Source organism: Alosa sapidissima, chromosome 14, assembly GCF_018492685.1.
Source record: "Alosa sapidissima isolate fAloSap1 chromosome 14, fAloSap1.pri, whole genome shotgun sequence".
NCBI classification, from domain to species: Eukaryota; Metazoa; Chordata; class Actinopteri; order Clupeiformes; family Clupeidae; genus Alosa; species Alosa sapidissima.
In genome coordinates, this window is record NC_055970.1 from 13,260,163 (window position 1) to 13,276,990 (window position 16,828).

Consider the following 16,828-nt stretch of genomic DNA (forward strand, 5'->3'; position numbering starts at 1 on the left):
TCACTCTAATGAACAGTGTTGTTAGATACACATGTGATGGTCATCACTCTAATGAACAATGGTGACATGACATTCACTGATCAACACAGAGGCTCCATGGTTTCATGTTGTGTGTGTGTGTGTGTGAGTTCTGCTCACACTCGTCAGCAGATACGTGACCCTCGAGGTGTTAACCTCACACAGCCGTCACCGTTAGAGGTCTGAGGGGTATTTCACAAAGGCAGAATTAAGACATCCAAGATAAGTGATAAAACGAGGTTTGACATAGCGTTGTCTGGTCATACTAGCTCAACTCGTTTCACTAATGCCAATCCAGGATGAGTAGGAGCGACTATGTCAAGCCAGGTGTATGTAATTCAGGATGTGTGCGCGTTCTTGTTTCTGCTCCAAAGTGCCCACGGTTGGAATAAAAAAGACGCGGAAAATAGTGTCATTCACACAAAGTGAACAACCGCTTTTGATATAGACTAACAATGAAGTAAAGTTATCCTTTTTAGAATGGGGAATCATGGCTATTTCTGTAAAACAGCAGAAGTAGGCGTGGTAGACCAACTGAATGCAAATTTACCCACGTGTGAGTGCTTCCTTGTCTCAGCACACAACATCATTAAGAAAGCGCTTGCCACTGCAAAGAATGCACATAGTATGATTTACCTTAATATTATAGTTGAAAATACCTTCGAAAACTTGCCCCTCCACTTCCAATCAACTAGAGTAGGCTATTCATCAAACGTCTATCAAAATAAGCAAACAATAAGTACCTAGGCCTATGTAAATAATTATAAGGTTATCACAATTAAAATAATAACTATATGGTAGTAGGCAGACAATCTGTTTTGTTTTGCGAGCAAATACATTTAGCAAATAGTTTATAAATGGAATAAAGCTCCTTAAAAATGAGCACGGAGGTCTGATGTGAATGACAGCTAGCTGAACCAATAAGACAACATAATTACCATTAGAATTAACTTAGCTTGGCCGTTAGCCTGGTCGGGACCAGGCTAGGTGCAGAGAATAAATCCCCATGGTAACTTATGTGCCATCTCTTTTGTGAAACCAAGTCAAGGCTAAATTCATCCAGGATAACCTAAAAATCCCAGCTTAATCCCTTATCTAGGTTTTGTGAAATACCCCTCTGGTCTGCTGCTGTGTGTGTATGTATGAGTCTGAGGGCTAACTCACTTAGCATATGTGTGTGTGTGTGTGTGTGTGGGCTGTGAGGAGTCGTTCACGTTCACTATCCCACAGCTCTCCGTGGGGCCTGTGTGTGTGTGTGTGTGTAGACTCCGTGGGGCCTCAGTGTGTGTGTGTGTGTGTGTGTAGACTCTGTGGGGCCTCAGTGTGTGTGTGTGTATGTGTGTAGACTCTGTGGGGCCTCAGTGTGTCTGCGATTTCATGCCATCAGAGGCGTGCCCAATGTTTGAGATGTATGAGATGTATTAGGGACCCCCAGGATAAGTTGACCCCTGTGTGTGGGACCCCCAGGATAGGTTGACCCCTGTGTGAGGGACCAGTGACGGAGTGCTGAACTCAATATCTTCAATATGACTTAATATAGGTGTTATCTTCTCTAGATAAAATCCCAGGTCAAATATGTCTCTTCATATCTATGTCAGTAATGGTCAGGCATTTAACTGGACCCCATAACCTGTCAATACACACACACACACACATACCCGCACACACACACACACACTGGCACAGCCCTCACTGTCCTGGGTGCACGTGAGCATAAACACTGTTGTCGTGCTGAGTAGGTGTGTGTGTGTCAGCGCTGGGTGTTGTGTGTGTGTGTACTCGCACTTCCCCGTACTCCACCGACTCTGCTGGTGTGTGTGTGTGGTGTGTGTCAGCTGGAGCTCGACGCTTATAAGCCGACACCTCAGCATACTCCAACTCATACGCCTCTGGAGATAGAGAGAGAGAGAGGGGGAGAGAGAGAGAGGGATGGAGAGAAGGAGATAGGGAGATAGAGAGAGGGGGAGAGAGAGAGAAAGGGAGATTGAGAAAGAGGGATGGAGAGAGGGGGAGAGAGAGGAAGGGGAGGGAGAAGGAGATAGAGGAATGAGAGACAGAGATGCATAAAGGTGGAGGGAGAGAGAGAGGGAGAAAGACACAGGGTTGAGAGGGGGGGGGTTACATCACCACATTAAACTTTTAAACAAGCTCACTTTGTGTATATGTGTGTGTGTGTGTGTATATGTGTGTGTGTGTGTATATATGTGTGTGTGTGTGTGTGTGTTAGATGCTCCTCCTTGATAAGCTCACCTGCTGGAGGCTTCCTGCTCTTGCGTCTGCTCCTCCGGTTCGCCGTGGCAACATCAGAATACACCACCTCCTGGGCTTCCACACCTGATGAAGAGACGCATGCAGACAACACACAACATGGAAAGTGTATGTGCCTGTATATGTGTGTGTGTGTGTGTGTGTGTGTGTGTGTGTGTGTGTGTGTGTGTGTGTGTTGTTATATTACCTCGCATGTCTGATCTTCTTCTGACATTTGTAGTCAACTGGACATACACCACATCATCAGGGCCTTTCTTTACTGCAGACACAAATACACACACACACACACACACACACACCACATCATCAGGGCCTTTCTTTACTGCAGCCACAAATACACACAAAGACACATACATGGGTCCTCTTCGAGATACTGTCAACATCTTGTTATTTTAAAACAACAAACATCTTTATTGAGTCAGTTTTGAACAATAATGCAATTATGGCAATTATATATTTTAGACCCAATTTATTCATAAAATATTAAAATGACTCATTTACCCATATTACCCCATATTATTGACTGTCTCTGACTACTGAATCATGCATTCAACTTGAATAAACATGATGTTACTATCTAACAATGTATTTTCTTTTGGGATTAATCCATTAACTTTTATAAAATCAGTTGTACAGAATGTATATTTTATGTTTTATGTGAAATTTCAGTATTAAAAAAATATATAATTTTTATCCGTATCAATGTTTTTGTTAATTCTGTTAAAAAAAGCACATTAATATGGAGTTGCTTTTTCTCTCATTAAGTTGCACAAAATGTTTAGGATACACCAACAGTAGATAAATTATTTGTCAACTCTGTTTAGAATACACCAACAGTAGATTAATTATTCCTCTGTTATTGTAGTATTGGAGTGAATCTATCGCTCATTAAAAAAAATAAAAATCCATGAAATTCTGGTTTCGTGCCATACGGTAGCTAGTTTGAGGTTAACATGTGGAGTTAAGCCACGATGGGAAAGACAACTGTGTGTGTGTGTGGAAGGCTTTCTGACCTGGTGTGTGTGTATTTCTCCTTTTCCTCCAGACGTAGAACATCCACGCAGCAACACACAGACACACCAGGATGAACACCAGGAAGTATGACACATAAATCACTGCAGTGTATGAGAGAAGGCACACACACACACACACACACATTTGGGCGCACACATACAAACACACACACCCACACACGCACACACACACACACACATTATTAAGCACCTGGAGCGCCCATTAAGAAAATGAAGAAAACAATGACGGTTAACAGCCACATAGTGAGATGACCTTCTTACCTGAGACTGGGCGCTCTGTGTGGGCTGAGGGGAGGGTGTGGTTAGCAGGTGTGACAGACACAGTGGTGGAGGCACCTGAAAGGAAACAGCACCTGTAGCACCATATGTGACTAAAACACTCCCTCCAGCAGAGGGCGCAAACATCTTACAAACAGGCTGCATGTGTTTAATAGATGGTATTACATGAACACGACAGTGAACGACAGATGATCAAATAAACAATGCATCATGTATGATGCTAAAGGTTTTGATTTAACCTCCTCTGATCAATATTTCAAGCATAATAGTTGTTAGTATTTCATTCTCGAATTACCAATCAGAGTTGTAGACATCATGGCATTTACATGAGTGCCCCAGAGCAGAATCATTATTGACCTGCCTGATGTCTGTATTACAGATTACAGAGGTAATCATGATTACTGTAAATCACTCATGTGTGAAGTCACTGACCAGAGCAGAGCTCCATCAGTCTGGTGGTGTTTGTGCTGCTGACGTGGTTCCTGACGCTGCAGATGAGTTGTCCAGTCACATCCCCCCTCAGCAGGAGAGTCTGGTTATCTGAACTGAGATCAGCATCAGTTTCACCCAGAGGCCTCCCATCCAGAGACCAGCTGTACTGAGGACTGTTCCCATTGGAGGAGCACATCACAGTCCTCTCCCCATTGGCTGAACAGTTGATTGACAGGTCCACATCAGACACAGGGGCTGGAGGGGAGGAGGAATTATGCAAATGCTTTTAATGACCTTAGAATAACCAAGAGCTTAAAAGTAGTATAATTACTTTAGAATAGCCTAGGCCCCAAATTAACTTCAATGATCTACTGTCACACTGATTTGGTCACACTGATTTCCATGATGCTGTTATCACATCAGAGGAGAGATGAAGTGATTTACCTTCTATGGTCAGCTGTACTGTGTGATTTCCCACTCCTCTCCCTGATAACCTCTCAATGATCTCCACTCTGTATGTTCCTCCATCTCTCCTCTCTGCAGGGTTGATAATCATGGTCCCGTTATCAGGAACAAACTGCCACCTCTGGAGGACTGATGTGGTGTTGAACTTATTATAGAACACTGGCTTGGATCTTCTGAATCTAAAAATAATGTCACTGCCATTACGGAGGGTCAGTTCACGTCCTGTGGTGTTCCTCATCAGCTGCAGGTACACTGGTCCTCCCAGAGCCCCATAACATGCAGCATTCTGAGTAGCATTACACATGGAGTCCAGACCTGCTTTAAGAGAGGAGATTCATTTGGACACATCAGTAAGAATGAGCCCAGAGCTGAACCAGGGTGTGTATCAGGGTGTGGAAAGATGACACATGTGAAGGAAGGTTCAGGACACAACTGAAATGATTTGGTAAGAGTTTAAATGACCTATTTCAGCTTACTTTCACTACAGGTTACGCCCTTGGAAGTTTTTTCTCTGATTTGATTGTATACGTAAGATGACAAAGCAGCATGAAGTAATTGGTGGAATTTGGATTTTGCAACAAGAACGAGTCAGTTTAATGTTTAACTCCGTTTTTAACGGTCTTTCACTGGCCACTGGTGAAAGCTAATGCGCCGATTACGAAGTGAAGTATAACACATGAAATGTAGTCTGAATTTGGCTTCATATGTACAGTTACTGGGCTCTGAATTCCACACCACATGTCTCATGTGCTGTTCACGCAGCAATATGAATCATAAACAACAGTTATAATAATAATAATGATAATAATAATAATCGCAATAATGATAATAATAATAATAATAATAATAATAATAAATTATCTAAAATACTAGAAAGTGTATGTATTGCAAGGTTAGTTTTCTTTTCCTTTTCTGGTCATAACTATAGAAAATGGCACAAAAAGCGAGATGAGAGATGAGCGCATGGTGCAATGAAATTAGAGGAGGTGGCTCCAGCATGTCAGTGCATGTTGGGTCTTCAGTGTCCCTTCAAGGACCGAGTGAGTGAGTGGCCGGGTTGCTCTTGGCTGCTGTACATGCTCAAACCAAAACCTCTCAGTGAAGGATGAGGACGCTTTAGTGGAGTACTGCCTGCACTGTGAAGGATGAGGATGCTTTAGTGGAGTACTGCCTGCACTGTGAAGGATGAGGACGCTTTAGTGGAGTACTGCCTGCACTGTGAAGGATGAGGACGCTTTAGTGGAGTACTGCCTGCACTGTGAAGAATGAGGATGCTTTAGTGGAGTACTGCCTGCACTGTGAATTGTGAGGACGCTTTAGTGGAGTACTGCCTTTACTGTGCAGACCATGCGTTCCAGCTCACCAAGGCCTGGCTGCTGGCGTATGCCCCCACACATCTGTATTAAGCATGAGGACCCCAGAGAACATCGACCAGAGATCCACCTGTGCAACACTGGAGACAGCGATGCGCTACTTTGACCACTAGAGACAGTGATGCGCTACTTTGACCACTAGAGACAGCGATGCGCTACTTTGACCACTGGAGAGAGTATGAGAGACTCCTATGAGAGAAGGAACAGCAGTCTGAGGCAAAGGAGCAGAGGGCCTAACAGCGGAGGCAGCGAGCCAACAACATTGGCCCAGGGATCACTCACCCACCATCCGCCCACCACACCCACCGTGGTTCCTGCTCTCAGCCCCACCAGATACCACCACTGCTCTGCTCGCCGTCTCCTCATAAGCCAGGTGGGGCCCCTCAGCTCCTGCCTCCTCCTCCAACCTTTCCGCATCCACCTCCTCATCCAAAGGAGGGCTCCAGCACCGACATGGAGTTTCAGTGACTATTAATATCTATCTAAAAATCCACATTTTAAATGTGCATTTCTTGCAGGTCAGAAGGGAAAAGGCAGTCAGCTGGAGGGGGCAAAAAAACAGCCAAGGCAGAAGATAACGGTAAAATAGTATTACCATGACGACCAGTGCCCCCTGTGTAGCATGACGATCATTGCCCCCTGTGTACCATGATGACCAGTACCCCCCCTGTACCATGACGATCATTGCCCCCTGTGTACCATGATGACCAGTATCCCCTGTGTACCATGGATGACGGCAATGATGGCCGTTTTATGTCCTGGCTGAAGAGTGAATATGTTATGATGAATGTGTGTATGAATGTGAGTGTGTAAGTGAGTGAGAGAGAGCTGATGATTTATCATTTATTAATCTATGTATTTTCATCTATTTATGTATCTATCATTGCCAAATAAATAAAATATCAGTAAGTAAGTGCATTTATTAAAATAAATAATTTCTACAAATAGAGGTCTACCACAGCTCGATGGTGTTTTAAGCCCCCACCGTCGACTTCAAGGCAGCGCTGCGACCGTCAACTTCAAGGCACCTAACCTTAACCCTTGTGTCTTCCATGCAGCGCTGCCTAAAGGCTCTAACACACAACTTAACCACTTTGTTCTGAAAAGTGAATAATTATGTATAAAATGTCTTCATATGTAAAAATATGATAAATTCTCAACATATCCATTCCTACCTGGTAAAAATATGATAAAATCTCAACATATCCATTCCTACATGGTAAAAATATGATAAAATCTCAACATATCCATTCCTACATGGTAAAACCATCGAGGTAAAACGTGTTCATATCTGTCTGTGTGGCTTCTAAAACCCATAACCTTTTTTTGCTGAATTGATTATTCTTTGGTTATTTTCAAATGCACACACACTTGTTCTGCACAAACACGCACGCACACACACAGACACACACACACATGCGCACACACACACACGCACACACGCTGACACACCCTTACCATGAGTAGATGCAGCCAGCAGCACTAGAAGTCCCAACACAGTTTTCATCCTGGTCTGGAACACAGTGTCTTGATGAGTCTAGTTCCCTCACATACACATAGCAGATGAACACTCTCTCAGACACACAACCTGCTGAGCCCCTGAGACTCGGATGTGCTGAGTGTGTGTGTGTGAGTGAGTGTGGGTGATGACACTTACACAAGCAGGTGTATGCAGTCTGAATGATGGGAAATGTGTCGAGTTGGTGAAGTTGTTCTCTTTATAGAGATGAGAAAGAGGAACATACATAGAAACACACACACATCTGTGGAAACAGACACACATACACCCCCCCCCCCCCCCCTCACACACACAAAATTGAAAGTATACTTAAAATTGAAAGTATTTATACTGGTATACTTGTGTTTCTTGTTGAGTTCTCCGGCCGTCTTCCTCCACCTGTGTGAACGTGAGATCTAAGTTCTCGCTGTTCTCCACCTGTGTGAACGTGAGATCTAAGTTCTCGCTGTTCTCCACCTGTGTGAATGTGAGATCTAAGTTCTCGCTGTTCTCCACCTGTGTGAACGTGAGATCTAAGTTCTCGCTGTTCTCCACCTGTGTGAACGTGAGATCTAAGTTCTCGCTGTTCTCCAGCTCTGTGAACGTGAGATCTTGGTATTCTCACTCCTGAGTCTCGACCATGTGCCTATTTTAAGGTTGCTGTCATTCATAACCACATTTTGTTCTGCTTCCCGTAATCCCTGGATTTGCCTCTTTTTCTGTTTCAAATGTAAGTCAATGAACAATCATTAAGAAGATATCAATTAGAAAAAGTAACCGTGTGTGTGTGTATTGTGTGTACTGTATGTGTGTGTCCACTGTGTGGGCCTTGAGTGTGTGTGTGTGTGTGTGTGTGTGTGTATCCATTCTGTGGGCCTTGAGTGTGTGTGCGCTGTGGGCCCTGAGTGTGTGTGTGTCCTCTCTAGGGGGCCTGAGTGTGTGTATGTGTGTGTGGGTCCACTCTGTGGGCCCTGTGTGTGTGTGTCCCTCCACTCTGTGGGGCCTGACTGTGTGTGTTTGTGTCCTAAATGGGGCCTGAGTGTGTGTGTGTGTGTGTGTGTCCTCTATAGGAGGCCTGAGTGTGTGTGTGTGTGTGTGTGGGTCCACTCCGTGGGCCCTGTGTGTGTGTGTGTGTGTCCCTCCACTCTGTGGGGCCTGACTGTGTGTGTTTGTGTCTATGGCGATAGAAAAGTGCCATAAAGCACTCGAGCGATAAAACATGTGTCATGAGCTCTCTCTCTGCCTGGTAACACGTGCTGATTGAAGTCTGATGACCTCCACCTGTTCCTGCTCTGCTCTGCCTCACCCTCGTTAACCTACCAGCTGCACTGCAACCAGCACCAGTTACCTGCCTGTTTTGGAAAACGCCTCTGACTCTTTGCCTGTGATCCCAGACCCGCTCGACTACTTCTGTGTTCTCCAGCCCCGGTAATCTTGACCTGCCTTCCGTCCCTCTTCTACGAATACCGCCTAGTCCTTGACTGTACTGCTGCTTCGTTTCAATTGCTGTTGTGTGTGTGCTTCCCCCAGGACTTCCCGGATCATCCAGCTCCTGCCATCGCTGTTCGGCTACTGGGGGAACACACACACGCAGACTCTTGGAACTCCTGTACCCCCCCCGGAACCCCCTTAACCCCCAACCCTTAAATAAACTTTTGAACGTGACGCTTTTGTGGTCCTCGTCCTGTTTGGTGTCTGACAGTACGATCTGACCAAACATGGACCCAGCGCACGGTCGAACCAGCATGGAAACCGACGAACCAGAACCACCCACCGCCATGCAACGCCTGGAAGAGACAGAGAGAGAGGCCAACCGCAACACTGCTGACATTGCCTCCCTACTTCAAGCCGGCTACCAACAGCGTCAGCAGTTCCAGCAGCAACAGCAACAACTTGCAATGATCATTCAACTTCTCACCAACCTTTCTTCTCTGCTTGCTCCCACCGGCCCAGCCCCAGCCAGCCTGCTCACCGGCCCAGCACCCGAGTCTCCTGCCCAGTCCACTGCTGCCGTGGCTGCCGGAGCCCCAGAACCCAGGATCGGCAATCCAGAGCGGTTCAGCGGCGACCCAACCCAGGTACGGGCGTTCCTGACGAGCTGCCGTGTCCAGTTTACCCTGCAACCCAGGACTTTTGCCACTGAAGGGGCGAGGGTCGGTTACGTGATCACTCACCTGACGGGCCGAGCTCGACTCTGGGGAACGGCGGAGTTCGAGCGCCAGACCCCAGCATGTGCAACCTTCAACCTATTCGCAGAGGAGATGCTCAAGGTATTCGATTTGGAATCCACAACAGCCGAGGCATCTCGGATCCTGATGAGTATTCGCCAAGGCAGAAGGACTGTTGCAGATTACTCCATTGACTTTCGGACTGTGGCAAGTCGGAGCTCCTGGAACATGGAAGCATTGGTGGATGCCTTCCTCCACAGCCTGGCGGACTACATAAAGGACGAGCTGGTTTCCCATGATCAACCCCCCACTCTTGATGAAGCCATTGCTCTGGCTGTCCGCATCGACCGCAGGATCCAGGCCCGCCGTCGTGAGAGAGGGCGCCAGAGTCCATCCACTAGCACACGGAGTGTTCCAACTGCCCTTCTGTCCGCACCTGCCACACCATCTAGCCAGCCGGACCAGTCTGAACCGATGGAGATCGGCCGCGCCTCCCTAACCCCTGCAGAGCGCCAGCGACGCATCACCTCCAACTTGTGCCTGTACTGTGGTGGTGATGGTCATCGAGTCGCCACCTGTCCAGCAAAAGCCGGAGCTCACCAGATGTAGGAGGAATCTGGATGAGCTCAATGAACATTCAGCCCTCCATCAGCCGTAAACCCCTCATCCAAGTCTGTCTTCACCTGTCTGATTCCACCCACACCCTGGCAGCCCTGGTGGACTCTGGCGCAGAAGCAAACATTATTGACACAGGACTTGCTCGTCAGCTGGGCTTGGAAAGCCATCGCTTGTCCACTCCTGTTCCAGCCCGGGCCCTGGACGGTCACGTAATTGGCACAGTTACCAGCGTCACAGCCCCCATCTCAATGATGGTGTCAGGAAACCACCGAGAGACCATCCGCTTCCACCTGCTCAGCTCTCCAGGCCAACCCCTAATCCTGGGCTACCCTTGGCTCCGTCTCCACAATCCTCACCTCGATTGGGCCTCCGGAACTGTGAAAGAGTGGGGAAATGCCTGCCACCTGACCTGTTTGCGTGCTGCCGCGCTGCCCCCCGGCTCAGTACCCCCCAGCACTGCCCCCGACATTTCTAATGTCCCTGAATGTTACCATGGCCTCCGAGAGGTGTTCAACAAGATCAAAGCCACATCTCTGCCCCCACACCGTCCGTACGACTGTGCCATTGATCTCCTCCCTGGGACTGCTCCACCCAAAGGTCACCTCTACTCACTATCCCCTCCTGAAAGAAAAACTATGGAGGATTACATCAGGGACTCCCTGGCAGCTGGACTCATCCGCCCGTCTTCCTCTCCTGCTGGTGCCGGGTTCTTCTTCGTGGGAAAGAAAGATGGTTCTCTTCGCCCCTGCATTGATTATCGAGGTCTGAATGATATCACAGTGAAGAACCGGTACCCTCTGCCTTTACTCACCTCTGCTTTTGAGTTGCTCCAGGGATCCACTATTTTCACCAAACTGGACCTTAGAAATGCTTACCACCTAGTGCGAGTAAGGGAGGGTGACGAGTGGAAGACTGCATTCAACACCCACACCGGCCATTATGAGTACCTGGTAATGCCATTTGGTCTCACCAACGCCCCAGCGGTATTCCAGGCGCTGGTGAATGATGTGCTGCGGGACATGCTGAATAAATTCGTCTTCGTGTACCTGGACGACATCTTAATTTTCTCCAGAACTCTGTCCGAACACACCCGTCATGTCCAGCTGGTTCTTCGGCGGCTCCTGGAGAACTCGCTCTATGTCAAAGCGGAGAAATGCGAGTTCCATGCTCAGACTGTGTCATTCCTGGGATACATCGTCGCTGAAGGCAATATCCAGATGGACCCCGCAAAGGTCTCGGCAGTTACCTCCTGGCCAGTTCCGAGGAATAGGAAGATGTTGCAGCAATTCCTCGGTTTTGCCAATTTCTACCGGAAATTCATCCGGAACTACAGCTCCGTCGCCGCTCCCCTCACAGCTCTGACCAGCATCAAACACCCCTTTTTCTGGACCCCAGAGGCCAACACAGCCTTTCATACCCTCAAGGCCCGGTTCACCACTGCCCCCATCCTCCAGATGCCGGATTCAGACCGGCAGTTCGTTGTCGAGGTGGATGCCTCAGACGTGGGAGTCGGGGCCATACTCTCTCAACGGGCAGAGGAGGACAACAAGTTGCACCCCTGTGCATTTTTCTCTCGCCGGCTTTCACCTGCAGAGCGCAATTATGATGTTGGAAACCGTGAGCTGTTGGCTGTAAAGCTTGCCCTGGAGGAGTGGCGTCACTGGCTGGAGGGGTCCACTGTTCCGTTCCTGGTCTGGACCGATCACAAAAACCTCGAATACATCCGCAATGCCAAACGTCTTAACCCCAGACAGTCCCGCTGGGCCTTGTTTTTCACCAGATTCAACTTCACCCTGTCATACCGCCCAGGTTCTCGGAACACCAAGCCGGACGCTCTCTCCCGTCAGTTTCATAAGGATGACGCCCCTTCCCAGGAACCTGCATCAATTCTGCCCGATCCCTGCGTCGTAGCTGCCCTGACCTGGGATATCGAGGAGGAAATTCAAGAGGCCCTCCGTGACCATCCCAGTCCCAGTGCATGCCCAGACGGTCGTCTCTTCGTCCCAGAGAATTTGAGGTCCCGGGTCATACAGTGGGGACACAACTCCCGCCTTGCCTGCCACCCGGGCTCCGCCCGCACCTGCCATCTCCTTGCCCAGCGCTTCTGGTGGTCTTCTTTGAGAAGGGATGTCCGAGAATTTGTCCGTGCCTGCCCCACCTGCAATCAGAACAAGTCCTCCACTCGGCCCCCCGCTGGTTTACTCCAGCCCTTGCCTGTGCCCACACGACCCTGGTCCCACGTCTCCTTGGACTTTGTAACTGGCCTCCCACCATCAGGTGGGATGACGGTCATTCTCACTGTGGTTGACCGGTTCAGCAAGATGGCACACTTCATTCCCCTCCCTAAACTGCCATCTGCCAGAGAGACTGCCCAGGCTGTTCTTGATCATGTCTTCCGTCTACACGGGCTGCCCAGGGATGTTGTCTCTGACCGAGGCCCGCAATTCACCTCTACATTCTGGAAGGAGTTCTGCCGTCTTCTAGGGGCCACAGTGAGTCTCACCTCTGGGTTCCACCCCCAGTCCAATGGTCAATCCGAGCGGGCAAACCAGGAGCTGGAGAAGGCGCTGCGGTGCATGGTTTCTCGCAAACCCCAGGCTTGGGCACAACAACTGATGTGGATAGAGTATGCTCACAACTCCCTCACCTGCTCTGCCACTGGTATGTCACCTTTCCAGTGTGTGTATGGCTACCAGCCCCCCCTGTTCCCCAGCCAGGAAGGAGATGTGTCCTGCCCGTCTGCCCTCGCCTATGCCCGCCGTTGCCGTCGTACCTGGTCACAAGCTCGTGCCACGCTACTCAAGTCAGCTGTCAGCTATGCCACTGGGGCTAACCGCCGAAGATCGCCGGCACCCGCCTACCGTGTTGGCCAGAAGGTGTGGCTGTCAGCCAAGGATCTCCCACTGCGGGTGGAATCGCGTAAACTGGCACCTCGATTCCTCGGCCCGTTCCCTATCCAGAGGGTCATCAGCCCAACCGCAGTCCGGCTCCAGTTGCCAACCTCCATGAGGGTGCACCCTACTTTCCATGTTTCGAAAGTCAAGCCGACGCATGAAAGCCCGCTGGTCCCCGTGCCGCTTCCTCCTCCTCCTCCTCGCCTCGTTGACGGTGGGCTGGTGTACACCGTTCGACGCCTGCTTCGGTCCAGACGGCGAGGTAGGGGCCTCCAGTATCTCGTAGACTGGGAGGGCTATGGACCTGAGGAGAGAACCTGGGTGCCAGCCAGTCGGATTGTGGACCGGACACTCATCACCGACTTCCACCGTCTGCATCCTGATCAACCTGCAATCCGTAGGGGCCGCCCCAGAGGGGTCCCTAACCGTCCTGCCCGCCCGGCTTCCTGTCCTGTGCCTGACCCTGACCCTGTCTCGGTACCTGTCCCGTCTTCTGTCCACGACCCTCCAGCTCCCTCCGAGGATGAGGAGGTTCACTCGGACCGCTCGGAGGAATTCTAGCCCTCCACCGGCTCCCCTCCGCCCTCCCGACGTGGTGTCACTCTTGGGGACTTCTGGGGCCGTCCCTTAGGGGGGGGGTTCTGTCATGAGCTCTCTCTCTGCCTGGTAACACGTGCTGATTGAAGTCTGATGACCTCCACCTGTTCCTGCTCTGCTCTGCCTCACCCTCGTTAACCTACCAGCTGCACTGCAACCAGCACCAGTTACCTGCCTGTTTTGGAAAACGCCTCTGACTCTTTGCCTGTGATCCCAGACCCGCTCGACTACTTCTGTGTTCTCCAGCCCCGGTAATCTTGACCTGCCTTCCGTCCCTCTTCTACGAATACCGCCTAGTCCTTGACTGTACTGCTGCTTCGTTTCAATTGCTGTTGTGTGTGTGCTTCCCCCAGGACTTCCCGGATCATCCAGCTCCTGCCATCGCTGTTCGGCTACTGGGGGAACACACACACGCAGACTCTTGGAACTCCTGTACCCCCCCCGGAACCCCCTTAACCCCCAACCCTTAAATAAACTTTTGAACGTGACGCTTTTGTGGTCCTCGTCCTGTTTGGTGTCTGACAACATGTATACGGGCGTATTATATTATTTCACACTCGTAGATACTAACTGCGAGCGTGTAAATACTCTCTGCACGCACGCACTCAGAGGAAACTGCTCCCCGAGTGAAACTCCTAAATTTGATGTCTCAGCTGTGATCCTACACACCACATCCTTTCTGAAAATGTTTATTCAAATATCTGACATAAAATGGGTTGCTCTGCTATTAACTGAAGCCTACTAACCGACACTAAGACTTCGCTCCAGTTTTTCAGGTAAGTGACATTCCACTACTATTTGACGTAGATGTTAGCATTATAGCATCCATGTTAGTGAGTGGGCACTGTATAGGCTACGTTAGCGTCAAATCACTTCAAATAAGTTTATGTCGAAAATAATGACCGAATGGCTGAAGCACACACATAAATTTAGTTAACTGGAATAAAGTTAAGGTTAGTGAAAACCATATTGTGCTCCCATTGTGAGTTAGCTTAACGTTTGCCATACTAGCCAGGTGTTTGAGTCAATAATCAGACAGCTGTAACGTTAATTCACGTTAAAACATACTGGGGCAAATGTGTTCTCGTCAAAAAAAAAACTTTTGTAAATACTCTCTGTGGGAATGCTTAGTCCGTTGTCAATTATAGTCTTTGGGTTGTCACATTTATGATAAAAAAAAGCGTTCGTTCGGATGACAACTTCAGCCGAAGCATTAGCTAGCGGAGGTAAAATTGTGAACTAATATGAACCATTGACTAGCAGCTACGTTGAACATGGAGCTGATAACGAGCGATAACGTTAGCTAGTCACCATAACTGTTGTTAGTTATAACTGACATCTGAAACTCTTATTGATGCCGTTTATTTGTTAAACACAAATTTGAATCTCTTCCACTTCATATTCAATTAGTCCACCCCACTAAGTCCACGTATGTAGGTGATCCAGACAGGCTGGGTGCTGGAGAGGGCTCTGGACTTTTAACTTCACTTCTCGTCTGTGCAGTCGACTCCGAAGCATCACTTCAGCACTGATTCCATGGTACTTTGACATTTTTCATACATTTAAATGGAGCAACCTACTGGATTCAGTAGGCCTAACTGTCTATTCCAGACATGGTTAGCATATTGAACAAACATGAATGCATTTCAAACATTTAGAGTGGCCTTTTATTGTGAGCAGTCCAGGGCACATCTAGATAGATAGATAGATAGATACTTTATTGATCCCCAAGGGGAAATTCAAGACAACATCTGTGCAATACTTATCATTACATCTTTTGATAAGTCACACATGGAAAGTAGTTGTATTATGCCTTTAAATCAGCAGGTTTTGGTTGGATACAGATTGGATAATTAAAGAATATGGCATCAGTGACTGGCTATTGATTGACTGGACCTTGGCCTAACTGTTAATAACTACCTCAATAGGGTGTAGATATGAGCTTACACTGTTCCACTGAAAACACAAAAATACAAGAAATGGTTATTCTACAGAACTTTGAATACACCAAATTTGGTTTTGCTTATTGCCTGCATAAACAGGACATGTGCAATAGTTGAATATGCCTGTCCTGTCCCCATTCAGCTAAGTGTTGTGTGAGTTTGTTCATTATAAATATTGGGAGTATTTCTTTATTTGTGAGCACTTGTTCATAGTTTGCAGTAAGTTCAAGGATGTGACATATACCAATATTTCTGTTTTCAGATCTGGAACATTTTGAAATCCTACCAGATGAGGCACAAGTCATTGAGCAGTGGCAGCTTCTGACTTCAAGGACTTTGTTCACCAGCAGACCCCTTGATGATTTAAAGTGATCTAATATGTATTGACTATGTACTAGCTTAGTACAGATTAGTTTTTGTTATTTTAGTTTCACAAATTCAGTGGTTACCTGTAATGCTCAAGATATACAAGTAAAAAAAATCACCTTTACTTCTGCATCTGTGTCTTCAATTCAAGCTACTGACTGAAGCTGACGGATTTGTATAAATGTTTTTGAGAGCACAGGCAAATTGGTTTGGCATGAGTTTTAATGTAATTCACAGTTCAGAAAAGTTCCATAAACATTTCCAAGTGCAAGTTCAGTGCCATCAACAGCAAGTTTGCTTTCTGATATTTAAAGAACAGAAATGGGTTTGGCATAATTAAAGGGTAGGTAACAGTCCATCAATAGACATTTGAACAAACAGTAAATATCAGTTCCAGTTTTATAGATAAAATGAACAATAACTGATTGGAAGAACTGATCCTTTGAACTGATTGAAAAACGGCTGATTTAACTGATTGAGAGCAGTGGGAGTTAAGAGGGGCTCAAGTATTCATGGCATAGGAGGTACAATTCCCTAGCGGTCATGTCCAGGTCGCTCTGGTCAAGGAGGGCCTGAACATCTTCCGTTTGTTCCTCGCTCACCGGACAGTCAATGTGAGGAACCACTATCACTCCTTCTGCCTCACCATTGTGGTCCATGGCAATATCCAAGTCAATGTCTGGCTCCTCAATGTCCTAGAAGAGAAGAAGCAGAATTTTACAGGCTGATAGTCTATCCTTCCAGAATAGCCATCTGACATATTAGTACTTGTTTGCATAGAACAAACCAAACCTGACCCAATTATAAGACACTGTACAAGGTTTTAACACTTAACAATATTTAGAAAACATGCCTTAATGTTTTCTGACTGGTCA

At 47.7% G+C, this 16,828-nt stretch overlaps 1 protein-coding gene across 2 annotated transcripts; it reads right to left on the reverse strand.

Moving 5' to 3' along the window:
- Positions 1-1,149: 1,149 nt before the first annotated feature.
- Positions 1,150-7,565, reverse strand: LOC121681279 (hepatocyte cell adhesion molecule-like). 2 transcript variants are annotated; one of them, XM_042060923.1, is made up of 8 exons: positions 7,328-7,565; positions 4,476-4,814; positions 4,032-4,286; positions 3,582-3,596; positions 3,300-3,401; positions 2,474-2,545; positions 2,269-2,352; positions 1,150-1,907 (listed from the first exon to the last, which is right to left on the reverse strand). In XM_042060923.1, the coding sequence occupies exons 1-8, from the start codon at positions 7,374-7,376 to the stop codon at positions 1,708-1,710; spliced, it is 1,116 nt and encodes a 371-aa protein (XP_041916857.1). In that variant the 5' UTR covers positions 7,377-7,565; the 3' UTR covers positions 1,150-1,707. The 2 variants fall into 2 exon arrangements, with proteins under 2 accessions (XP_041916857.1, XP_041916856.1); XM_042060922.1 differs by having other exon boundaries at positions 3,582-3,656; positions 7,328-7,564.
- Between the last annotated feature and the right edge of the window lie 9,263 nt (positions 7,566-16,828).